At 54.6% G+C, this 25,411-nt stretch overlaps 1 protein-coding gene across 12 annotated transcripts in view; it reads left to right on the top strand.

Moving 5' to 3' along the window:
• The window catches only part of Srcin1 (SRC kinase signaling inhibitor 1), a 65,750-nt gene extending 40,569 nt beyond the window's left edge, over positions 1–25,181 (top strand). For 6 of the 12 annotated variants that reach the window (XM_029545759.1, XM_029545767.1, XM_029545760.1 and 3 more), the window contains 15 exons: positions 241–334; positions 779–1,641; positions 2,206–2,298; positions 2,541–2,584; positions 2,850–3,043; positions 4,080–4,255; positions 8,997–9,127; positions 9,230–9,377; positions 9,647–9,893; positions 10,308–10,542; positions 12,343–12,497; positions 12,713–12,865; positions 13,424–13,546; positions 17,158–17,304; positions 23,212–24,274. In XM_029545759.1, coding sequence (XP_029401619.1) covers positions 241–334; positions 779–1,641; positions 2,206–2,298; positions 2,541–2,584; positions 2,850–3,043; positions 4,080–4,255; positions 8,997–9,127; positions 9,230–9,377; positions 9,647–9,893; positions 10,308–10,542; positions 12,343–12,497; positions 12,713–12,865; positions 13,424–13,546; positions 17,158–17,304; positions 23,212–23,346 — 2,938 coding nt within the window. In that variant the 3' untranslated portion in view covers positions 23,347–24,274. Of the gene's footprint in view, positions 1–240; positions 335–778; positions 1,642–2,205; positions 2,299–2,540; positions 2,585–2,849; positions 3,044–4,079; positions 4,256–8,996; positions 9,128–9,229; positions 9,378–9,646; positions 9,894–10,307; positions 10,543–12,342; positions 12,498–12,712; positions 12,866–13,423; positions 13,547–17,157; positions 17,305–22,914 lie in introns of all 12 variants that reach the window. The other 6 variants (XM_029545764.1, XM_021212893.2, XM_029545769.1 and 3 more) reach the window with 4 other exon arrangements.
• The last annotated feature ends 230 nt before the right edge of the window (positions 25,182–25,411 follow it).

Here is a 25,411-nt window from a genome sequence, read left to right as displayed (position 1 = left end):
CTCTCTCTCTCTCGTGTGTGTGTGTGTGTGTGTGTGTGTGTGTGTGTGTGTGTGTGTGTGTATGTGTGTGTGTATCCCCATCACTTTGCAAGTTTGCTTGCTGGTGACAGGCATCCCAAGGTACCAGGAGACACTGAGCACCGAGGGTAGGTGTTAGGAAAGGGTTCTAGCTGCTGCCTCTCCCATCGTGCACAGCTGGGGGCCACATAGTGATCCCCTGTCCCTCTCTCTACCTGACAGGGATATCCAAGACCGAAGTATCATCAAGATCTATAGGAAGGAGCCGTTGTATGCTGCATTTCCTGGCTCACACCTCACCAACGGTGATCTCCGGGTATGTCTGAGAGCACCCAAGACACTGGTGAGATTGGGCAAGTGGGGTCTAGGGAGAATATAGAACTAGGGTGTTTTTGGAGATGGGAGTCTGAGGCAAGGTGCCCTAGTTAATTGTGCACCCCACAGCTCACCTACCTTCCGCATTTTCCATTCAAGATTTCTCTAAGGGGTCTTTAGATACTGTAAGCCTTCTCTCCCAGCCTCTCCTTTTCCTCTTCTTCCTGTTCCCATCAAGGACGGGCTGAGGGTTGCCTTTCTGGTGTCTGCCAGATTATCTCCATGCGGGAGTACTGATGGGCAAAAGGCCCAGGATAGACTGGGAGAGGGAAGATGGAACAGAGCCTAGTTGGGGTAAAGAGTGGGGTGCTGGCTTCTCAAGCAAGGAGAAAGAAGCCCCTTTCGTGACCTGCTCCATGGGCTTTTCGGGCTGTCTTCTGCTCAGAGAGAAATGGTTTACGCGTCGCGGGAGTCGTCGCCCACGCGGCGCCTCAACAACCTGTCGCCCGCATCGCACCTAGCATCTAGCTCCCCGCCTCCAGGGCTGCCATCGGGGCTGCCTTCGGGACTGCCGTCGGGCTCACCTTCACGTTCACGCCTCTCCTATGCTGGGGGCCGGCCGCCCTCTTACGCCGGCAGCCCGGTACACCACGCGGCTGAGCGACTGGGAGGCGGCCCGACCAGCCAAGGCGTGAGCCCCAGCCCCAGCGCCATCCTGGAGCGGCGTGACGTGAAGCCAGATGAGGACCTGGCGGGCAAGGCGGGCGGCATGGTGCTGGTGAAGGGCGAGGGCCTCTACGCCGATCCCTACGGGCTGCTGCACGAGGGCCGCCTGAGCCTGGCCGCCGCGGCGGGAGACCCATTCGCATACCCGGGCGCGGGCGGCTTGTACAAGCGGGGCTCCGTGCGCTCGCTCAGCACCTACTCGGCCGCCGCGCTGCAGTCCGACCTGGAGGACTCGCTGTACAAGGCGGGCGCCGGCGGCCCGCTCTACGGAGACGGCTATGGCTTCCGTCTGCCGCCCTCGTCCCCGCAGAAGCTGGCCGACGTCTCGGCGCCCTCCGGGGGACCTCCACCCCCGCACAGCCCCTACTCGGGGCCGCCCAGCCGCGGCTCGCCGGTGCGCCAGTCCTTCCGCAAAGATTCGGGCTCCTCGTCGGTCTTTGCTGAGAGTCCTGGAGGCAAGGCCCGCAGCACCGGGAGTGCCTCCACGGCCGGAGCACCACCTTCTGAACTCTTCCCTGGACCTGGGGAACGCTCCCTCGTAGGGTTCGGGCCGCCGGTGCCAGCCAAAGACACAGAGACCAGGTGAGGAGACATAGAAGCCACAGCGGAAGGATTTGGCCCTGCAAAGGAGGTGGCTAGAGTGTCTCCTATCTGGCAGGGAGGACACTGAAGGGATGGGTTAAGCCTCAAGTAATGCTTCTAGAGACCCACGTTTGTATTATTTCCTTAGCCTTAGTTTACCCAGCAGTAAAATGGAGCGCTGACCCAGCCCCTTTAGTGTTGGCCGAAAGTGAGCTGTCCAGCACATAGCCCCGCTGAAATCCACTGACGCAAGCTCGGATTGGGGGAGGAGTTGGGCTTTCTTGTGTGTTTGTGTTTCATGTTCTTGGGACCGGGTCTTGTCGGGTGGCCGAGGCTACTCATACTCTGCGACCCCCACACACACATACACAAAACTGCTGGGATTTCAGAGATGTGTTGAGGTGGTCTTGGTGAGAGAGGCAGAGGAGAGCTAGGGGTTTGATCCCGTGGGGCAGTCAGGGGAAGACTAACTGTCCCCTAGTTGCTAATCTTAGGGGTAGGGAGTAGGGTGGGCAGGAGGGACATGCTTTTACAGGAGGGGCTGGTTCCCACCCCCCTCCCCAGGGAGCGCATGGAGGCTATGGAGAAGCAGATTGCCAGCCTCACTGGACTCGTACAGAGTGCCCTACTGCGAGGCTCAGAGCCGGAGACCCCAAGGTGAGAGTTCCTCCCCCCGCCACCCCCCCCAATACACTGTCAGGGCTTGGGCTTGAGGCAGAGATATGGACAGTAACCTAAATTGGAAGCCCTGTGTCTACTGTGTGACCCCAACACCTTCTCTTTAACCTGGCTCTATCCTAAGATCAGGGAGCGGGGTGATGTTTAAGGTCCCATTCAGCTTTGATGGTCTGAAGCCAGTCCAGGCCCCCCGTGGACATTTCCTTTTCTTTCCTTCACAGTGAGAAGGTTGAAGGCTCCAATGGAGCAGCCACGCCCTCAGCACGTGAGTGACCCTTTTCTTCCTCTCAGAGTTTTAGGGTTAGTTTCCTAATCCTTAACTGGAGTTTAAGGAGTAGCTACATCATGGGCGAGTCACAGATTTCCACTATACGCCTGGGAGAACTCACCCATCACTTGGGGTAGACAGTCATAACCATGTGCCTCTCTGGCTGGGGGTGGGGCCTTGGGTGAAGAGGCTCCTCCCCTTCCTTTTTTTTTTTTTTCTTTGCTCCACTCTCCTTATGGCTCATCTTTCTGGTCTCTCTCAGCCGTGTGTGGGTCAGGCAGTAAGAGTAGCGGGGCCACTCCGGTGTCTGGCCCTCCCCCGCCCTCGGCCAGCAGCACCCCTGCAGGACAGCAACCCACTGCTGTCAGCCGTCTGCAGATGCAGCTGCATCTGCGTGGCCTACAGAACAGCGCTAGCGACCTGCGTGGCCAGCTTCAGCAGTTGCGCAAGCTCCAGGTACCGCTCTCTCCCCGCCCACCCCACACCCCACCTACCCCGCCCCCACCTACCGGCTGTAACTCTCTCGGCAAGTGCTGCCCCACCTTTCCCCAGCATTCGGCTCCAGCGAGCAGAGTCCCTCATTGCTCAGTGGTCCTTCTTCAGACCCTTTGTCTGCCTCCCTTTCTAGTTTCCACTTAACTATTAAACCTCAGACCCCTCACCAAGCCCCGACACTTCACTGAGTCCCAGCCCCCTTCCCCACTCCTGAGCTGTGCCCACCACTCCCCCCATGCACTATCCTTTGCGATGGTCCCAGTTCCTTCAGGTCCTGTAACCATATTCTCCAAGTCCCCTCAGCTCCCCCTTCCTGAGCCTGGAGTGGCGGTCCCTCCCTGCCTGGCAGATGGTTCCACCTGTCAGGAGCCTGGCATCTTCGTGCCGGCTCTTCAAAAGGGGCTTAGGGCTTGTCGGGTGAGGATAATGAGCAGAGACAAGCTGAGAGCAGAGGGCAGAGAGCTGCCATCTGGGCCAGATAAGATCTTGGCCACCCACGTCAATTGGGGCACTCGTCTTGCAGTCCCTGCTACATCGGCAGACCCTACAGATCTCACTTTGAATCCTTCACCCCAGGTCTTGTCGCCACTCAGGGCTTCTTGAGGCCACAGGTCCACAGTCACACTGTCGTCAGGGCCTTATCTAGTGTCACTCTTTGGCCACAGAAATTCTCATCCTGTTCTGCCCCTATATTTCTCCAGGATATAACCTGGTCTCCCTCCCAAGCTGTCCCAGTCTTTGCTGCTACTCACAGCCATGTCGCCTTGGGTGAAGCCCAGTATAACTTTGCCCCCTCCTCATGGAGCCTTATCATCTCCTATTGAGTTCTCCCCAACTCCTCTCTCTACCTTGCCACGCCTTCGGGGCAGGTCACACCATAGCCCAGCAACCCACTCTTCTGTGGAGTTTTGCTTGCGCGGGGATGCCCTCTGCCCACCCTTCCCAACATGCGTCCTCCTTCCACCCGGTCCACGCGAGCATTCTTGGCGTCCCTCAGCTCCAGAACCAGGAGTCGGTGCGCGCGCTGCTGAAGCGCACCGAGGCGGAGCTGAGCATGCGCGTGTCGGAGGCGGCGCGGCGGCAGGAGGACCCGCTGCAGCGGCAGCGCACCCTGGTGGAGGAGGAGCGTTTGCGTTACCTCAACGACGAGGAGCTCATTACTCAGCAGCTCAAGTGAGGCTGGGTCCCAGCGTGGTGTGTAGGGATGGGGTGGGGTGGGGTGGGGAGAGGACCGGAGACTTGTCAGGAGAGAAGGGGGCACGATGCGGCCTGGGTGAACAGCCTGGCTCAGATGGAAGGTGCAGTTCCTTTATTTGGAATCACAGATGAGATTTGTTGATGTTCTAAAGTCTGATTTCACCCCCCACTGTGGCCAGATTTCTCTATGACCCACAAACCTTTGGCCATCTGGCATAATTCCTGATTTCTTTTTTTTTTTTCTGGCTTGGTGCCTGCCTCTGCCACGGTATCGCTTCCTATGGCCTTCCTCTTCTCATCACGCCAGCCGACTATTTTCCCTCTAACCTGTGCCTGCTTTCCTTCTGACCTAAGACCAAGACAGCTTCACCCTTGGTTTGAACAAGAAGGTGCAGCGGCAGGGATGTTGTCACCTGCCCAGGTGGTTCCTGACCCCTTACCACCCTGATCCCTGAGACCTAAGCATCAAAGAAAACCCTTCCCTTCCTATGCAAAGTGAAGCCAGGCTCTAGTCATTTTGAAGAAGGATAACCCAACAGAGAATAACCCAACCCTGCTTAGACATGGAAGGGTTAACAGAAGACAGTCTGATCCAGATTTAGCAAATGGCTGTCTGGCCACAATTCCATTGTCTGGCACCTGTGAATGGGGGTTGCTGCAGTTTCCCCCTGTCCATTCAGGAAGCAGCCATCATCTAACCGCAGCCATTTCTCCCGAGTTGTTTGGGCTGAGGCAAAGGCCCCTCCCTTTCTTGTGGTCCCTTTTAGTGACACGGGGCAGTAGGGGATCCAGAGACAGCTCTAGAATCTAGGGGCTATGTGGTGAAGGTGGCTGCCACCCCCTCCGTGCTTCAGCATTGTCATCAGTGCTGATATCTTTTGGAAACAGCTGAGAGCTTGACTGTGCTAAGGGACTTGGGACCAGGGAGCCAAGAAAGCTGTTCTATGGTGCTACCTCACTAAGTCCTAGTTGGGGGCCCTTACTGGGGCTTTATGAGGTGGTCACACCTGGGGTCCCAGGTAAACCTGGTATGCATTTTGGTAATGTTTAAAGTAAGATCCTGTGACCCCCATGCAGCTGAAATGCAGTGAGGAGCCCCCTTACATGGTAATGAGCCAACAGCAGTAACTCCAAGTCACCATCCTGTCTCGCGGGATGACATAGTGACAGCCACCGCAGATCTTTAAGCTGACCCGAGACTGCCACACTGTTTCAAGGATTCTATTTCCTCTGCTTCCCCCATCTTTTCCGTGCCTCTTTCCATTTTGCATAGAGCTGGGCCAGGATTTTCAAAGGGAGTTAGTCTGAGACATTAAAGAGAAATTAAGGGGGGAACCATCAAAGCTCTGGAGCAAAAGAGAAGAAAGGACCAATGTGTGCTCTGGTCTTCATGACTGTCTGGTCCCTGGCTTCCCGGGGGCCGCAGTTCTCCAGGAACACAGACAGTCCTCACCCCATCCTACCCATTGCCTGGACCACTCATTGTAGAGAACCCAGGAAAGGCTGGTGGAATTCTCCAACCTGGCACGTGTCTCTCTTGAGTGAGGCAGCGGCTGGGCCCTTTGTTGGTTCTGGTCTAGCCTTAAGAACCCGCCTCCTGCCTTAGACACGTGGCAAGTCCTGCAGCCCCTGTGCGCTCCCCACCCCACCCTCTCTCTCATGTTCCTTTTCCTTTGTTCCTTCCTCTTTTCTGGCAACCTGCTGGCAGTTGAGCCTGGGTTTTGGTTTTATTCCTGCTGGGCGCACTCACCTGACTGTCTAGTCAACGCCTTGGGCTTTCTCTGGATGGGTATGGTCCCCTGACTGAAGCCTGTTGACTCCTGGAGTCTGTCTGCTGACCCAGAGCTAGCTCTGGGTTTTTGTCTTGTTTTGTTTGTTTGCCCCATGTGCTAGAGTGAAGTTGGGTGGGACAGCAGGTAAGTGAGACCCTTCAGTTTGGAAGTGAGACAGACACCACAGAGCCAATAGCTGCAGTCCCACATGAGAACATACTGCCACACTGAATAGCTAGTTGTATGACCTAATTCATCACAGAGCCTTTGCCACTCCCCTTTTCAAGGCCACACCTCAGTTAGGGTTCCTTATTTATTTAAGGCAGAGGCTATAACAAATGCCCCTGAGTCCTTTAATGGTTCTAAAGTAAAGGACTTTAAGCTGGGTGTGGTGATGTAAGCCTTCTGCCTTCAGGAGGAGGGCAGAAGTGTCTTTAGTCAGGCCATCCTCAGCTACATATATATCTTCAGCCTATATATATATATATATATATATATATGTTGAGATTCTACTGCAAAAAATTAATTAAAGGTGCTAGAGAGACGGCTCAGAGCGATGACTTAGGAGTTAAGAACACTTACTGCTGTTTAGTAAAAACAACAATAACAACAACACCCCAAATTTAGTCCCCAGCACCCACATGGTGGTTCACAACCACCTCTTCTTCAGAGGTTCTAATGTGTGTGCTTTCATCCTCTGCAGGTGACAGGCCAGCACACAGTACATATACACACAGGCAAAACACTTACACACCTAACGTTCAATAAATTCATCATTCTTTAAAAAAAAAAAAAAAAAGTAAGCCTGGCGTGGTGGCACACACCTTTAGTCCCAGCACTCGGGAGGCAGAGGCAGGTGGATTTCGGAGTTCGAGGCCAGCCCGGTCTACAAAGTGAGTTCCAGGACAGCCAGGGCTATACAGAGAAACCCTGTCTCGAAAAACCAAAAAAAAAAAAAAAAAAAAAAAAAGGTAGATCTTTCTTTCTTAGAAAACACTGTAGATGGGTTTGCAATGCAGATGTAGATGACAGGAGGATCCGCCATGTTCAACATACACCCCCAAAGTCACCCAGGTCGTGGTTCTTCATAACCAACCAGAAAGGGAGAGAACATTGATAGAGGAAGCTTATATGGCAGGTCTTCATGGGCTAGATCCAGGAGTGTGACCTTCCCATCCCAACTTCCTGTGTAGGCCTCAGGTGAGAGGCCACTCCCCCTCCCCTTTCTGAGACAGGGTCTCTCTGTAGCCCTGGCTGCCCTGGAACTCACTCTGTAAACCAGGCTGGCCTTGAACTCAGAGATCATCCTGCCTCTGCCTTCCTTGCAAATGTTGGGATGAAAGGTGTGCACCACCTCTGCCTGGCTTGAAAGCCCGCTTCTAATTGCAAGAGAAGCTGGGAAGTGTAGCCTAGTCTTTGAACCACTCACTGTTTGTCTGTGTGTCGGCTGGAAGCAGCGTTCCCACCGACAGGATTGTTTTAAGGTTAAAATAAGGAAATGCATGTGCTGTACAGGCCTGACCATGAGGTGCCAGCCTGATGAACAGGAAATGCTTCATGCAGGGTAGTTCTTTAAACAGCACTGCTGAATCTCAGGAGTTTTGTCCTTGGCTCTGCCCTGGTCTGTGTTTTCATCGGCTGGTTGGCCGGTGATATCTAAGGCATGCTCGTGGAATTGGTTGATGACACTGAACTTTAAAACAAAACAGATGTGCCGGATGGTAAGACAGATTCAAGTCATTTTCACGTGGGCTGTTGGGTTGCAATCTAACAGATGACATGAATGTATGTAAAGTCCCGCACGTGAGTGACGGATGATTCTGACTCATGTGTGGGACTGCGATGACTTATCTGCCTATAATTCTCTCACTTCTTCATCCTACAATATTTAAAATATTTAATTTGGTACTGGGAATCCAACCCAGGTCCTCTGCAAGAGGCAGCAAATGCTCTTAACCACGAAGCCATTTCTCCAATCCCTCCCTCTACCTTAGTTTTGGAGACCAGATCTCTCACTGACCTGTGAGCTCCCAGGATTGGTCATCTCTGCCTCCTCCTCCCCCAGCGCTGGGGTTGGAGTTGCACTGTGTTATGCTCAGCTTTTAGATGGGGACTTGGGGATCTGAACCCAGAGTCTCAGGTTTGCCCAGCCAACACTTTGCCCACTGAGCCATCTCCTCAGCCTCCCTCCCACCCACACATTAAGAACTTAACACAAGGAAGGTGCCTTGGTTTGCGTCCCTTGGGCTGTTTGTTTTGAGACAACATCTTGTAGCCCGGGCTGGCCTTAAACTTGTGATCCTGTTCTCCCAGCCTCCCAAGTGCTGAGATTACAGGCTCCTGCCGCTCTGCTCCGACCCTGACTTTAGGAAGATGTGAGATTATAAGTGTTTACAGTGAACTAGCTGAAAACCCGAGGCAGTTTTGGCCTCAGGAAGAGAGGCACTGTGGCAGGATCACCCTGACAAAAGGCGACACGCATGGCTGTGCCCTCAGACACGTGCAGCTGCCTCTGGGCTCCTGTGAGACTGACTGTATGGCCTCCAGGACTTTGGAGTGTGTCTGGGGAAGAGTCTGAGGTTTCTCGTTGAGTGCTGATACTACGGTATATCAGAGCTTGGGGGGCGGACTCCTTTCAGGAACTATTTGAAAGTCTCATTTTTGAAATCCGGCATTTCCAATTTCACATGGACATGTAGCCTGGGGAATGCTTTTTGATTTTATGACTTGGTTTTGTTTTGTTTTGTTTGAGTCAAGGTCTTACTATGTAGCCCAGGCTGGCCTCAACAATCCTCCTGCCTCAGCTTTCCAAGTGCTAGGATTTCAGGAGTAAGCCATTACACCTTGCTGCAGCTTTTAATTTTGATCTGATTGGTGACATGATTTCTGGGGGGGGACTAGGCTGGGGCCAGGAGGGACTGAGAAGGGTCTCTCTGTGCCTGCAGTGACCTCGAGAAGTCAGTGGAGAAGATCCAGAGGGACATGGCCCATAACCACCGGCTGGTGCCTGGTCCTGAGTTGGAAGAGAAGGCGCTGGTGCTGAAGCAGCTTGGGGAGACGCTGACAGAGCTCAAGGGTGAGCCTGCCCTGGCGAGGGCGACCTAAGGGGGGGTGTCCCTGCTGTGCCCCAGTTCCTCAGTCTGCCTACCCAGCCGGCTTACTCCCCCTTCCCTCTCAGCTCATTTCCCAGGCCTGCAGAGTAAGATGCGGGTAGTGCTGCGCGTAGAGGTGGAGGCAGTGAAGTTCCTGAAGGAGGAACCTCAACGCCTTGACGGGCTCCTCAAGCGCTGCCGGGGGGTCACTGACACGCTGGCCCAGATCCGAAGGTCACTCTCTACTTGATCTTTAGTTTCCCTTGGGGTTACACACTGGGCCCAGACCCCTTATCCTGACTTCTTGATGGAGATCACTGTGTGCCAGCTAGCTCTGCCCTTCACTTCTGACCCGTGATCCCTGCATGCCTTGGCTTCCCCTCACGTGCCTCTCTAGGCTCTCCCATCTCTCCTGCAAGATCCCATAGCCTCCCTGATGCCTGCAGGCCCCCCTCCTGGGACTACCACCTCTCATTAGCTGCTCCTCACTCTCCCAACCCTAGGCAAGTGGATGAGGGTATGTGGCCTCCCCCCAACAACCTCCTGAACCAGTCCCCCAAGAAGGTGGCAGCTGAAACCGACTTCAGCAAAGGCTTGGATTTTGAAATACCACCCCCGAGTCCGCCACTGAATCTCCACGAGCTGAGTGGACCTGCCGAAGGCACCCCTCTCACCCCAAAGAGCAGTAACCCCACCAAAGGCCTGGACGCTCCCAGCAAGAGAAACACGGACAAAGCTGTGTCTGTTGAGGTGATGGGCCAGGGCGGGGCATGAGCTAGGCTCACAGTTCTTGCTGTCACTTGGAATGTCAGGTACTGAAGGAGCACGTGGGCCCTTTTCCTTAGGAGGAGGATCTGAGAAATATTGGTGACATGTACCCTTCTCAATAGGAAGTATACTATAAAGCTATAAGGTACTTGCATAAACACAAGCTGTGTGGTCAGTGAAACAGAATAGTGTCCAGAAATAAACCTAATGATGTTATATCTGATTGGGAGTGGCCTCTCTAAGCTACACGGACATGTGTGTAGCACCCAGTAGGAGGGTTCAAGCCTTGTAAAGTTCTCTTGTTCTTAGCACTAGTGGCTGGAGGAGGGGCTGATCCCAGGAGCTCAGGGGTTCATGAGCCAGAGTCCTGACCGCAGCTCTGCTTCCCCTCTCAAGGCTGCGGAGAGAGACTGGGAAGAGAAGCGGGCAGCCCTGACCCAGTACAGCGCCAAGGACATCAACCGGCTGCTGGAGGAGACCCAGGCTGAGCTGCTCAAGGCTATCCCCGACCTGGACTGTGCCAGCAAGACCCACCCAGGCCCTACTCCCACTCCAGACCACAAGCCCCCTAAGGCACCCCATGGTCAGAAGGCAGCCCCCCGGACAGAGCCCAGTGGGCGAAGAGGATCAGGTATGGGGACAAAGTCCTGGACGTGAAGGAGACTCATCCCCAGAGCTTGGCTGGGGCGAGGGGGAGGAAGCACTGGAGAACGATTGCCACGGTAGCCAGGCTGCCAGAGAATGGGGTGCTAGCCATTAGTAGTCACTGAAGGGACAGGACACAGAATGACAGGGTAAGCTGGGGTCCGTCCAGTTTTCTCCCCACTGCTCCTGGGAGGCTCATGCAGGGGACAAGAGTACATCCAAGCCCGACCTACCTGAGGGAGAGGCAGGATGCTCTGAGGGCAGTATGTTGCTGGCCACCACGACAGGGCTCTGACCTCCCAAGCTTGCCAGTGGCGGGAGGCAACATCTGGAAGAGAGGTACTACATCAGTGCTGCCAGCATCCCTGACTGTGAAGAGTGCTTCAGGGAGCTCAGAATTTTTATTTGCACGTGCGCGCACGCACGAGTGTGTGTGTGTGTGTGTGTGTGTGTGTGTGTGTGTTTTGTCCATGAGTATGTCTGTGCACCACATATGTGCCTGGTGCCTAAGCAGGCCTGAGAGTGTAGAAGAGGAGTTACAGATGGCTGTGAGCCGCCGACATGTGGGTGCTGGGACTCAAGCCATGGTCTGGGAGAACAGCCAGTGTGCTCAGTTGCTGAGCCATCACGTCAGCCCCTGGATTTTCTTTTTATTTAAAATATTTTTAATTATCTTATTTGTTGGTGCCTATGTGCGTGTGGATGAAAGTGCATACGTGACAGGGGACAACTTGTGGAAATTAATTTTCTCCTTCCACTGTGGGATCCTGGGGTCAAATTCAGGTCATCGGGTTTGCACAGCCGAGGTCCCTTTAACCTCTGAGTCATTTCTACTGGTCATGGTGACGGTGAGACAGGCGCTGACTACATGATGCCCTCCGAGTGTCGAGTGTCGGTCTTTCCTAATGATTTTGCATCCGTTGCAGAAGGCAGACACAGTCATTTCCTTTTTACAGAGAGGACAGACTTCAAATGGTTATAGAATCTGTCCCAGGCCACATTTCATGTGTCCCTAGAACAAAGGGGCTAAGTGCATCTCCTTCCTGTGCCACGCTGGGGCCGTGCAGTCTCAGAAAGGAGGAGAGGGCTTTCCACTGGAGCATTAGAAATGAGCAGGCACTTCCCAGCCAGTGAGCCGCACCTTGGGGGTGTGGGTGGGGGGTCAGCGTGGCTGGCGAGCACAGGGAAGCCGTGGCTTTGGCTGAGCAGGGTCCATGATAGGTCTTAATACAGAGCAAGGTTGAGAGGTTGTGGAAGGTGTTGGACTAGGAACTTGCACTATTTGGGTTGGTGGAAAGCCACAGAGAATCAAAGGCCAAGGTGTTATGGTTTGAGTGACCTTTCCGTGGGTTGCCATGGAAACCAGGCTGGAGGAAGGCAGGGCCAGGAGCAGGATAGGCTCCTCAGAGAGAGGATGTAGCTCAGAGTCTGGTGGGGCTGAGGAGCAGCTGTGCCACACGAGACACATTAGAATGGCACAGCATCCCAGGCTTGTGCGTGGGTATGAACCTCGGGAGTGTTAAGGTACCCAGGCTGGGTCAGCAGTTCCAAGAAAAGGGTCCCCAAGGTGCCTCAGTGTTCCTGGCTCACAGTCGGCACTGAGCGGCTGAGGGCTATTGGAGGAAGAGGGGCTGGGTGTGCCACTGCCAGGCATGGGGAAATGGAAAGGAACGGGTCCTGCCTTCCTCCCCGTCCTGACCTGAGCTCTCCTCTTGGTCATTCCTGGAGGCATGAGCACTTGTGGACACTGTGGTGATGGGTTCCTGGGGATCCCCACTGTTTGCAGATGAGCTCACAGTGCCCCGGTACCGCACAGAGAAGCCCTCCAAGTCACCCCCGCCGCCCCCTCCCCGCCGGAGCTTCCCTTCCTCCCATGGCCTGACCACCACGCGCACTGGAGAAGTTGTGGTCACCAGTAAGAAAGACTCAGTCTTCATCAAGGTACAGCCCTCCATTGGCGGGCGGGGCTTGAAAGGGAAGCTTGAGGTGACCTCAGAGGGGGGAAGTCAGCCAGTGCCACCCAACATGAGTTCTGGCTTGTGTGTTGTTCTGATCCCACAGCAGGCCCTGGCAAGGTCAGGGGTGGGTCATCCTGGCAGGGTGTCACTGCTGGAGGGAGGGAAGGACCTGGGCTTGATAGGCGCCTGGCTTTGCAGAAGGCCGAGTCGGAGGAGCTGGAGGTCCAGAAACCCCAGGTGAAGCTGCGCCGTGCTGTGTCAGAGGTGGTCCGCCCCGCTTCCACGCCGCCCATTATGGCCTCTGCCATCAAGGATGAGGACGATGAGGAGAGGATCATTGCAGAGCTGGAGGTGGGTCATGCCTGACTGAACACGGCCTCGATGTCAGGCCAAGCCTTTGCTAGCCCAGGACCTTTTTTTTAGCTTCTATTTCTTCTCCACTGTGAAGTGGGAAGTGAGTCTAAAACTCGTGTTGGTAGGTCTGAGTTTTCATTATATAGTCTCAGATTCTCCCGGGGACACCCCCCCCCAGACTCACTATATTCTGAAAGCCCCAGACTTGCACGGTGTTACCGAGACCCCCACCCAGGCGGTCTTCAGGATAGCTTATGCTCCAAACCGCTGAAGCCTCAGTACTCTGAGGTCAGAATCCTGGAGACCCTCATGCCCAAGGGCCCAGGCTCTTGCATTAGTACAAGCCACAGCCTATAGGGTTCCCATAGATCTTTGCCCTGTGCCAGAAGTCCCTGCATGTCAGGGTCCTCTGGAGGAGAGACTCGGGGTCCAGCAGGTCAGTGACCGTGGTGAGGTGCCAAGGTGTGACTAGAGTCCATGGCCATTCTAGATCACTGTTGCCATGGCACATGTCACCTGGGTCCTCCAAACCCGCCCCTGCCTTCTGCTCCCTAGGTGTTTGAAAGGAGTTCAGTATCTTCCCTCCCCCCCACGCCCCGCCGCCAGCCGATCCCCACCTTGCTGTCCCCCCAGGACATGGGGTCCCCTGGGGGCTCAGCTCTGGGCTCCCCACGGAAGGTAACGGGCCTCTCCGCACTTCTCTCTGCCTGTTCCTCCACAGCCTCCTTTCCGCATCTCTCACGCTAACCCGCTAACACGCCACCCACGCCAGCCCCTCCGCCACAGCCCCAGCTTCACGCCCCGTGGACTCTCACCCACCTGCACACGCCAAGGGCAGCCCATAACTGCACAATCTGTTCCCTCCCCGAGATTTCCGGGGGGGGGGCTCTTCCTTGGAGACTGCGACCTGGGTATCTGGTGTGACCTGGGCTTTCTCTTACAGACCAGCTTCTGTCTGGCTCTTGAGTGTTTTGCTCCCATTAACAGCCTGGGTTTAGGCTGGATCCAAAGCCTGTGAGTTGTCTTGGGGCCAAGATCGGAATTTGGATCTTGTTCAGGAACTACCGTAGGGTCCGGCTCAATCTGACCTGTCTCGAGAGCTTGCCTGATACCCGCCTTCTCTACCCTGCTCCGCTGCACACACCAGGGATGGGGAGTCAGGGACAGACCAGGGAGAAGGCTTTCCTAAACCTCTCCCTGCCCTGTGGCCATTCTTGCCGCTGCCACCGCCGGGGTCAGGGAGCTTGGAATGAGAGAAGCCATGACCTTCTCTGGCTTCAGCATTGGGGCGTCCTTCTCTCTAACTTCAGCCTTTGCTGCTGTCCTGCTGCGCTTATTTCCTGTGGGAATGTGGGGGGCGGGCCTGCTGTCTGCGCTCCGGAGGGGGGGGGCTGTGCTTGAGGAGGAGGGGGGAGTAAGGTCAGGGCATCTCTCCCTCTGCTCTGCCAGGTTCCGGTAAGAGGACCGCGGTCCTCAACTTCTCATGCGGTCCTCAACTTCTCATGCGGTCCTCAACTTCTCATGCGCACACACGCCCTCCCCTTCCTTGTGTGATTCTCCCCAACCCACAATGGGGTCCATGATGGCGGCCACCAGCATTGTGGCCCGGCCTGAGACAGGGTGGTCTTTGGTTACCTGGCATGGGAGCAGACAGGCATCAGAAGGTGGACAGTGCTGTGTGCAGCCCCTGGAGTCTTCAGGGGCTGAGTGGTGTGAAAGGGACACTTCCTGACTGGCTTTGTCCTCAGCACCCAGCTCTTCTCCTTTCTGGTTCTGAGGCTCAGTTTTGAGGGGACCCAGCAGGCAAGGCCCTTTCCCTGGTTTCCCCTTCTGCATCCTGAGATGCCATCAGGCAGAGGAGCCTGTCGAGCCGGGGGCCCTCCCCGCCTTCCCTGTGTGCACCCCACTTCCAGGTAAGCAGTGGTAGGGCTGGGTGGTTTGCCTTGGGAGGTGGAGGAGGGGGTCTCAGCTTGTTTAGTGAAAAGAGCACTGGACTTGAACTCAGGCTGTCTGCGTTCAAATCTTGACTCTACTGCTAATGAGCTGAAGGTTGGACAAGGTGTGAGTCATGTGCTGCTCCTTACCTTCCTGTGACAGGGGACAGGGAGAGTGACAGTCATTTCATGGGTTACAGAAAAGCATCGAAGATGAAGACATAAGCTGTCATGTCTGACATGGGCTGGTACTTAGAGTTCGGGCAGAACTCACTCAGGTTCACAGGGCCCTTGAGGACTCTGGGCCTTGCTTGGCCAGAGCCAGCGCCAAGGTGCTCACACAGAAATGGGCGCCTAGTGGGAGCACTGCCCAGTGTATGTGGCCGAGGAACTGGCCAGGGCCAAGCTCCACCCTGCCAAAGCTGAGTTCACTGTGGAGGGGCTCACAGGTTGAGTCCAGGAGCCCCAGATGAGGACAGTGGCCCATCCTTGAGGTAGAAACCAGTATGATCGCACAGCTGAAGTCGCAGTTCAACCAGTTGCTTGTATTTGCTCAAATGATACCAGACACTTAGTAGGGCATCCTCACTGATGAACTAGCGGCACCGCCCACATTACTGTTCTATGGTGCCTGGGAGGAAAGCCTAAGATTTGCTCCCCAGTGTAACCTGGGCAGTGGGGAAGGAACACATCTTATGCTTCAGCAGGAAGCAGGAGGCTGTGGGTTAGCGGGGGATGGAAAGACACCTGCGCTCTAGGCTCAGCTTTGTCCCCAGCGTATTGGGTGACATCATCAGGGCGCTCCTTGACTCAGTTTCCCCACCTGGGAGAGGAAGGCAGTGGGGCTCATCTCTCTCTTAGCCTCACCCCAGCTCAGGATTTCTTCGGCGGGGGATCACATTCTTGCCCATTTTCTGTCCCTGCAGGCTGCCTCAGGGCCCAGGGACTTCTGTGTCCCTCAGATCATCTTGACAGAATGCACTTCCAGCTCTCCCACTCTGCCAGAGACCACCTTAGAGGAACTGGGTCCCAGGACAGTTCCCACATCCAGACCCCGGATCCTGGCTGGCAGTGGGAAGGCTTGGAATGGCCCCCAGGCCTTGCTGGGACTAGCAGCTGAGACACTCTGGTTCAGGAGCAGCTCAGTTTCCGGAAAGGAGCCAGTACTTCTACAGAGCCCTCACTGTGTGGAAACCAGAGTCCTCTGTCTTCGGGGACCATCCCCGGTTGAGACTCAGAAGATTTTTACTGTTGAGACCCACTCAAAAGAGACCCCTCAGAACTCTGTATGTGACACTCAAGCTTGCAGTAGGGGACCACAGGCCATCAGCTCAGGCAGTATAGTACAAGATGCTGCCCCACTACGTATGGACAGCCTGGAGGAGACACTCCAGGAACTAGAAACCACCCTGAGCGAGATGGGCGCCAAGTCGACGATGATGATGATGACGTGTCCAGGCATCCCCCAGCCCCTACGTCCCCACCCCCAGGTGGCTGCCATCCCCGTCTTCTCCCTGCTGCCTTCCTGCTCCAGGCTCTGGGCCTGCAGAGTGGAGGAGCGGGGCCGCAGAAGCTCCGCCCGCCTCCCTCATCTCACTGTCTGTATTTCAGTCTACCATGCTCTGGGAGCCTTCCTCCAGGCCAAGGCCTATGGGCAGAGCCAGGGGCGGCCGGGAAGCCGGCCCACCCAGGACTCAGCTCTGCTGCTCGGCCATGAACCAAGTGGGCTCTGTCCCTGTCTGCTTTCTGTAAGCCGGAGAATAAAGCTTTCTCCTCTTCTCCACCCCCCGGCCCCCCTTTCCTGTCTCCGTCTCTTTCTGTCCCTGTCATTTCTCTGCTTGCGCCTCTGGGTCCCCCCCTAGGGAAGGGCTATACACGAAGGGGTGACTATAGGAAGCTAGATGTGCACATCTCTGGGCGAGATTTTTCTTCTTATCTCCTACTCTGGGGGGTGATGTGGACCTGGGGCTGCTCTCTTCTTAGAGACCCCCCCCCCAATTCCAACTCAGTCTCCTGGACCAGGATGGAATCCTCTGCTGGGGATTGAGTTGCACTGGGGCCTTCCCTGTAGAAGCAGCTTCCTAGGAAGGTACAGCTGCCCCTGGACCACTCAGGAAAAGTCATAAATGAGTTCTTACCCAGAACAGGGCCTAGCCTGATCATCTCCTGCAGGGGGGCCTTGAGCCTGGACTCAGAAGGAACTTAAGTCTTGGATGGTTACATAGAGTCAGGGAGGGGTCTCCGGGCCTCCAGGGGCCTGCTTAAGGAGGTCCTAACCCCAGAGACACCCCCTCCCCCAATGCTTGGACTTCTACACCGGATTGTCCCACCCCAGCCCTGTCTCTCTTTCCACAGAGTGGTGGTGGCAGCGTGCCACCCATGAAGGTGGTGACTCCCGGAGCCTCGCGGCTGAAGGCGGCCCAGGGCCCAGCAGGCAGCCCCGATAAAGGCAAACATGGCAAGCAACGAACGGAATACATGAGGATCCAGGCCCAGCAGCAGGTGAGGGTGGACTTCCAGGCACCCAGGCCCCTGGAGGGTCATACGCCAAGGCTATGCTATATGCCACTGTCTTAATGATAGTCCTGATTCTTCTGATTCTCCCCGTCATGATGCCCTCTTTTTTTTTTTTTTTCCTCCTCGTGAGCCGTGCTTTGGATGTGGTATAGACACGAGTCCCTGAATTCATAGCCAGTCTCCTGCTCAGGGGTAGAGGAGCCTCACCCCCTGCCTGTGCAGGGCCTGCCCTGTGCTGATTCACTCCCTGCCCCAGTGGTTGGGTCACTTCTGTAGCCTGCACCACAGCTGTCTCATCTCTGTTCCTGGGCACGGCTCCCACCTGCTTTGCACCTTTTCGTCCTCTCTCAGGTCAGGAAGAAGCTGTTTGAGCATGCACGTTTCAGTGACAGGTTGGGGACTCACAGCCTGTCATGTCCATCAGATGTGGTCAGGACCCCTCAGATGTAATAAGCCACTTGGATGTGTAGGTTTGGAGTTGACAGAATTCACCCATGCTGCCTAGAGCCCTGGAGCCTGCTCGTGAGGTCTGCCTGGGCAGAGAGTAGAGGAGGGTCCCGGATGTAGCTATTTCGAGCCCCTCAGTGCACACACTGAGTTCAAAACCTCTCCTGAGTAGTTATCTCTTATGCCCCAGGCCTGTTTGGGGTCCCAGGTAGGCCTTGTTCTGTCTAGATATCGATCCAAAGCTCAGAGCTATAAGGTTAGGGATGGTTAAGCCTGGCCACAAGGCTCAGCTCAGCGCAGGAAAGAGATCTCCCAGACCTGCATAGCAAATGACATTAGAGCCAAGACAAGACTTAGCTATCTTAAAATCTTAAAACCGCTTCCACCACAGGCCCCAGATAGCCCTGGGCAACCTTGTCTACCTGTCGGCTCCTAGGAAGACAAACATTCAGTTGACCCCAGCTTTAATTTCGCAGCCCCTACTTTCTCATGGTCCCCAGGCTCACCCAGTGAGACCCATCCCCCCAGTTCTCTTCTGTGACTTGTCTGGGGTGCTAGGGGTCCCCTCATTTCATGCCCAGAAAAGCAGTTGGTAGCTATGGAATATTTACCATGTGCATGCCTGCTTCTGCGCAGTCAAGACCCCCTACCCCCACCCCCACCCCTATCCCCCACCAAGGCAGTTACACATCACCACCCTTGTCCTGTTTTCTGGCTCCCTTGAAACCCAGGCCCTGCTACCTGCTGCCCTGTGGGTCAGCTCCATACAATCTGGGCCTGACCCTTCTCAGCCTTCCTGCCTCCCTACAGGGAGTGGCAAGACTGCCAAGGGCCATGCTAGCTCCTCCTTACCTCTGGGTAACGGGGCTGTTTAGAGATTCCCCCCCATCTATGCTGCCGTGTAGCCCCTCCCTGGCTTGGTAACCCCCCACTCTTACATCAGCCCCTCCCCATCCTGGGTCCATTCTGAACCTCAGAAGCTTGTATGATGTTTCGAGCTGGACGGTGCGTCTTCTTGTATGCCTGTGGCCCGCGTGGTCCTCTGTGGAGGAAAATCTACTGGAGACCGTTGTCCTCCCACCACAGGCCCTTGGACGCTGAGGTGGAGTCCAAGGTTCGGAAGCCTTGGGAGGGAGGACTATGGAGCGATGAGGGAGGAAGGGGACTCCCAGCCAGATCAGCCAGATCGGGTGTCACAGCCTGATCAGCCACATACCTGGCTCCTGTCTGTTCCTTCTTTACCCGGCCTGCCTGGCCACTGAGTGAGCCCTCACCTCCAGCCCCTCTCTGTCAGTGTTCCCAGTTCCTCCATTGTCTAAAGGCAAGAGCATCCCCAGGTGTAGGCCCCTCAAGGAAGCACCATGCAGCCCCCACACCCCACAGCTCCTGGACTCCACTGGGCCCGTCCTGCTCCTCCCCACCCCAGGATGGGCCCCAACCCACCCTACTGCCCTTTGCCAGCCACTCCTGTCACCTGTGCTATGCCAGGGTCTGTCAGCTTTCTGATGAAGCGAGACATGTTTCTTAGGACAATTTTTTTTTTAAATAAAGAAAACAATAAAGGAACCGGTGTGGGGAGGTTTGGCTCAGTGGAGGATTGTCTGTCTAGTAGGGGGAGGCCCTGGGTGGGTACGATTCCCTAACACTGTAGAAAAACAAAACAAAACAAAACAAAAAATTAAATTAAAAAAAAAACAAAAACAATGTAGTGTCACCACCAAAATGTGTGGTCTCCTAAGGCCATCCGTGACTGCGGTAAACTTTTATTGGTTTTCTAAGACCTGTGAAGACTTTCTAAAATGCATATTTGATGAATGCTCAGACACATAGCCATTTAAAGTCTATGCCCACTAAGTCCATCTTGAATCTTTTCACAGCTGTCCAGGCTACACAGCTGGTCCTCCATTAGGCTCGGAGCCAGTGCGCACACATGCTCAGAACACCTGTGTCGCTAAGACAAGCTCTGACTCAGTTTCTCAGGCAGGCCTTGGCTTGGATTCTGCCTCAGCAGCCCGAGTAGGTGGGATGACAGGCCTGTGGCACTGGACCTGGCCACAGAGCTCTGATGTCAGTGAGAATAAGAGAACTAGACGTGGCGGGGACCTGGGAAGTGTAGGAAGAAAACTCCAAGATGGGAGAGCATTACAACAGACACGACAGAGGCCTGGAGATGACTGACAGGAAGAACCCTTGAATGTTGTTTGTAGGATTGATGGTAGGTGAAGTGAGGCTGGACTCCATCTCGTCACCTAGAGGCGCGGGATCAAGGGCTCGGTGTAGACATGGAGCTCTGGAGGCCAGCCACTTACTTTGTCTTTTAGTGCCTCTCCGGGAGAGCAGATGTGCCATGGTGTGGTGGCATGCTGCCACGGCCCCTGGGTCCACAAGTAACCCACTTCTCCCAGAGAAGAGCGGAGTCTCTCTGAGGCTTCTGTCTCATCACAAAGCTGGGCAGGTTCTGCTTTCTCTTATCAGAATCAAGAGCCATGGTATGTGTAGGGAGGGCTTGGAGAGACGGCTCAGTGGTGAAGAGCAGTTGCTACTCTTGCAGAGGACCCCGTTCATTTCCCAGCACCCACACAGTGGCTCACACCCACCTGTGGCTCCAATTGCAGGGGCTCTGATGCCCTCTTCTGAACTCCATAGGCACCAGGCATGGATGTGGTGCACAGACATACATGCTGGCAAAACGCACATACACATAAAATAAATACATCTTAAAAAAAAAACCAAAACAGAAAGAAACCAAACCACCCATCGGCAGGTGACACGGAAGTGACAGAAACCCCCAGATCAGGGACTCTGGGCGGCGTAGAGCTGCCAAGTGAAGCCTTCCCTGTTCCCTTTGCTTCAGCAAATCTTGTATGGAGTCCTCACAGGGAGTCCGCAGACGGATGGAAGCTGGCTTTTTGCTTGTTTTGTTTTTCGAGACAGGGTTTCTCTGTGTAGGCTGTCCTGGGACTAACTCTGTAGACCAGGCTGGCCTGGAACTCACAGAGATCCACCTGCCTCTGGCTCCTGAGTGCTGGGATTAAAAAGGCATGTGCCACCACCACTCATCTTAATATTTCATTCATGTGCATGTGTGTGAGCCTGAGTGAGCACATGTGTGTACATGTGTGCAGGAAAGGGCATGAGAACCCCTCAGACTAGAGTTACAGGTGGTTGTGAGCTGCCCTGTGGGTGCCGGGAACTGAACCCGGGTCCTCTGCACAAACAGCGAGCACTCTTAACCACTGAGCCATCTCTCCAGCTCAGAGAAATAACTAAGTGGGAGACCCTAAGGTGGTAACAGAAGGGATGGGGCGGGGGCAGCAGGCTGAACCCAAAGTGAGTGGCAGAGGACACTTGGTCGCCTGTGTTATGAGTTTGTCCCCAGGCCCAGGTACTCCTGTTGTCGAGGGAGAGCAGGGTCACCCCTGGCCCGTGGCGATGGACACAGAATGCCGTGGGGCAGGACGCTGACTGATGGTGTGGACTACAGTAGAGGGGATACCACTGAATCCACATGCTTGCTAAGACTCTCCTGAAGGGGCCAGGCGGTGGTGGCGCAGGTCTTTAATCCCAGCACTTGGGAGGCAGAGGCAGGCGGATTTTCTGAGTTCGAGGTCAGCCTGGTCTACAGAGTGAGTCCAGGATAGCCAAGGCTACTCAGAGAAGCCCTGTCTCGAAAAACAAACAAACAAACAAAAAAAACAACAAAACAAAACAAACAAAAAACTCTCCTGAAGAGGAGGCATTGGCTGCCAGCCTCAGCTCTGGAAAGCCTATACAAATATGGGATGGGCCACTTGATGCCTGCTTGATCTCAAGAACCTCGAAGGGTCACTGAGGGCCACACAATTTTTCTTTCTTTTCTTTTTCTTTCCTTTCTTTCTTCCTTTCTTTCCTTCCTTTTCTTTCTTTTCTTTCTCTTCTCCTCCTTCTCCTTCTTCTTTTGTGTAGTTTTGGCTGTCACCTGGAACTGTAGACCAGGCTGGCCTTGAACTCAAGAGATCCACCTGCCTCTGCCTCCTGAGTGCTGGGATCAAAGGCGTGAGCCACCACTGCCCGGCTCCCTCTTTTTCTCTAGCATGGCTTTTGTTGTTGGTTTGGTTTGATTTGTTAAGACAGAGTCTCCCTAAGTAGCCCAAAGCTGGGCTGGAATTAGCCTCAGATTTCCCAGAATTACAGGCACCATGACACCAGGACTTTTGCTTTGCTTTGTTTTATTATTTTCCATTTTATGTGAGTTGTTTTTCCTGCATGTATGTATATGTGATGGTGTCAGGTACTCTAGAGCGAGTTACAGGCAGTTTTGAGCTGCCGTGTGGGTAGTGAGAACTGAACCCAGGTCCTCTGGAAGAGCAGTCAGTACTCTTAACTGCTGAGCCATCTCTCCAGCCTTTGTTCTGTTTTTAAATCAAGGCTGTTTATTCATTTATCACACTGATAGCTAAACTCTAGGTGAGCCCCTGGTCACAGCTACAGACTTCAAGGCTGCCTGATTTGTGCGTCATCATCCCCCAGTAGTGACACCTGCTTAAAATGCACAGTCCCACCCCAAAAGTAGAGATGACTCTGGAAGGACTCCCTGGAATACGCAGTGTGATACATGCCACAGAATGTACCCTGGAGATGACACAGGGGCTTCTTAAGCCATACCTTGGAGGCCATGGCTCCAAAGAACAAACCTGGGGGACAAATGTAAAAAGTAAGGAGAGTGTGTGCACGCGTGCACGCAGGGCATTCTGACTGGGGGGCAAGCCTGGAGCGCAGCTTGTGTCTCCAGCGACCTTAGGGGCACTTGGGGCTGGGAGGGGGAGGGGGCGTGAGCAGGGAGGGCCACAGTGGGGATCCCTGAACTGAGAGGGATGGGTCGCTGGTGGTGGCAGGTGGCTACTCCCAGTTCCCAGATGGGGCTAGCTCATTCCAGCTTAGACCAGGGGCCTTCTGGTGCGGACTGGTCTCCCACAGAGGTCAGAGGCGGGACTCTTACTGCTGGGCTGAGCTACTGACCCCATCTGCCCTGGCTTTAGACTCACCCCTGTTGCTACTAACCATCCACTTCTTCTCCCTCCCTCACCCGCCCTCCCACCCCCTGTCCCCTCTGCCTGTCCTGGGCTGGGTCTCTCTGGTGTCTCTTCTGTCCTGTCTTTCCTCTCTCAGTAACCATGGACTGAACCCCACCCCCACCCCCCACTCTGCTTTCCAGGCCTTTGATCCAACCCCATGGCTCGCCTCAACCTTCTTTGTGCCCTGCCGACACACTTCCCCACCCTGTCCCCCCCAGTTCAGAGGAGCGCTCTCTCCAGCCGCCCCACCCGCCCCCTCTGGGTTCTCGCTTTTGCAGTCAACTGTCTCTCGGACTTGTGGAGTTTCCCCATTTTTCAACACTTCAGCCCGGAGCCAGCATGGAGGCTCTCCTTTGCTCTCTCTGACCCCTGACCCCTGTTTTTGTTCCAGGCCACTAAACCATCTAAAGAGGTGAGCGGTCCGAATGAGACCTCAAGCCCCGGCTCAGAAAAGCCCTCTGGTTCCAGAACCTCCATCCCTGTATTGACTTCCTTTGGGGCAAGGAATTCTTCCATCTCCTTCTAGAAGCCCCTCATGCCACCACCCCAGCCCGCCCCTCCCATACTCCCGCCATCGTCCCTCCTTCCTTTCATGCCCGCTCTACCCTGCCCACTCTCACGCCTAAAGGGTTGCGGCGGGGCATGGCCCTTCGCCCTCTCATCTCCTCTTGGTGTTTTTGGTTTTTTCAGCGATTTCCTTAATTATCTTTCTTTTCCTTTTTTTTTTTTTCTTTCTTTTTTAAAGAGCAAAAGAGAAAGCTAAAAACCAAACACACCAACTTCCCCCGACTTCCGGCCCCCTAGCGGCCTCTGCTCCGCCCACTTCCTGTCATCTTCTTCCCCTCTGCTCTTTCACCCTCCTCCCCTCCCCTCCCCCCCCAAGTCCATCCAAAGTTCCCACCTCCCCTAACTTCCCAAGAACACTTGGAACAAACTCTGAGCCACGGAGACTTGGAGCGGAGCGAGGCCCCCCTCCCGTCTGGGTTCCTTCCTGGAGGAACAGATGGACAAGGACTGACCCAGCGTCAGGCTGGACAATGGACAAGGGAGACCCTGGCCTTGGAGACGCCCCACTGTCTGTCCAGCCTTCGAAGAGACAGAACTCTGCTGCTGGCCTGTGGCTTTGCTTTCGAACCAGGGTGGGCCCGGAAGCAGGCCTAGCTGGAGGGGATCCCCAGAGAAGAGGCCAAGGCTGGGTGTGAGGAGGGAAAGGGGGGACGCTAGGTGTCAGGGGAGAAGCCGGCTCGCTGCTGCTCAGTGTCCGGCTGGTGCTAGCAACAGATGGAAGGAGGTCCCCAGGACACCTGTTATGGAAGGTGCTTCTGGGGACAGCCTGCCCCCTGGGGATCTGCCTTGGGAGAGGGCAGCCCTGGGAGGGGCATCTGGTACTTTTAGTTCCCTAATTTAGCACTTTAAATGCCATTAACTTATTTTATGGGGGTGGGGAAGATGGAAGGGCCTAGAAACTTGTTTGGAGGGTGGGAAGGGTCTGGTGTGAGGGATACAGGGAGAAGGGACGGGTGGGTGCAGTAAAGTCTCTGACCCCTAGAGGGCGCAACTTGACCTTCAGCCAGCCTCAATGATGTGAAGGTTTTCAGGGAAGGCATGAGATGTGACTTGCCGGTGGGGATCTGGTGACCACTTGTCAGGTGTTTGAGGGTCCCCAAGGCAGAAGAGCCAGCTAGCACTCCAGTCTGGATACCTTGCAGGGGTCCTGCACAGGACAGACTGGCTTTGGATGGGTCCAGGAGTCAAAGGGAGAGGCTGACTTGGTTCTGGCCTGGCCCCCATTAGGTACAGAGCGGCCAGAGCAAGAAGGGTGGAGGGGGCTTCCCTTTGGAGCACAAAGCAAAGTAAGCACAGAGGTGTGGTCTTGACCAGTCCCACAGAAGCACAGAGAGGAGCCATTGAAGGGACAGAACCCCAGGACCCTGGCTCCCAGCCAGGGAGAGCCAAGTGGCACCTGTTGAGGGTTTGGGTTGGGAGGGAAAACTGGGTTGTGTTTCTTTTCTTTGATTTCGTTTATTTTTATTTATTTCTAATTTTGTTTTGTTAGTTTGCTCTTGTTTTCTAGCTTTGGATCATTTTTGTACTAAGGCAAGCAAGCCTTTTTGAGAAATAACAAAAGAAGAAGAAAAAAATCCCTCCCAGAAAAAAAAAACAAAACAAAAAACAAAACAAAAAACAAAAAACAAAAAAACCCTAAAAAATAGAAAAAAAAAAGGACCTCACAATGATGCAATTACTTTTAATTGCAAGCAACTCTTTACATTTAAGTGAAGTGTCTTAACATTTTATATTGTTTTAAAAATATATTTACATATTATATATATATAATATACGTAATATAAATATATATAAATATTAAAAAAAAAAACCCACAGCACACTCTCCCTGGCCGCCGTCCGGCAGGGGAGGGGCTGGGGACAGGCGCGTGGCCTGGTTTCTGTGGTCCCTGTGAAGCAGTTTGGTTTGATTTGGCTGTACAGAGACCCCTGGCTTGGGAGGGGAGGGGGAGGGGCCCCTCCACTCCATTTCTCTTTGCTTGCTGCTCTTTGCTTGCCCCCACACCCGCTCAGCCCTGAGACCCG

Source organism: Mus pahari, chromosome 14, assembly GCF_900095145.1.
Source record: "Mus pahari chromosome 14, PAHARI_EIJ_v1.1, whole genome shotgun sequence".
NCBI lineage: Eukaryota > Metazoa > Chordata > Mammalia > Rodentia > Muridae > Mus > Mus pahari.
The sequence above is the reverse complement of the archived record's forward strand: the minus strand, read 5'-3'. Positions and strand labels throughout refer to the sequence as shown.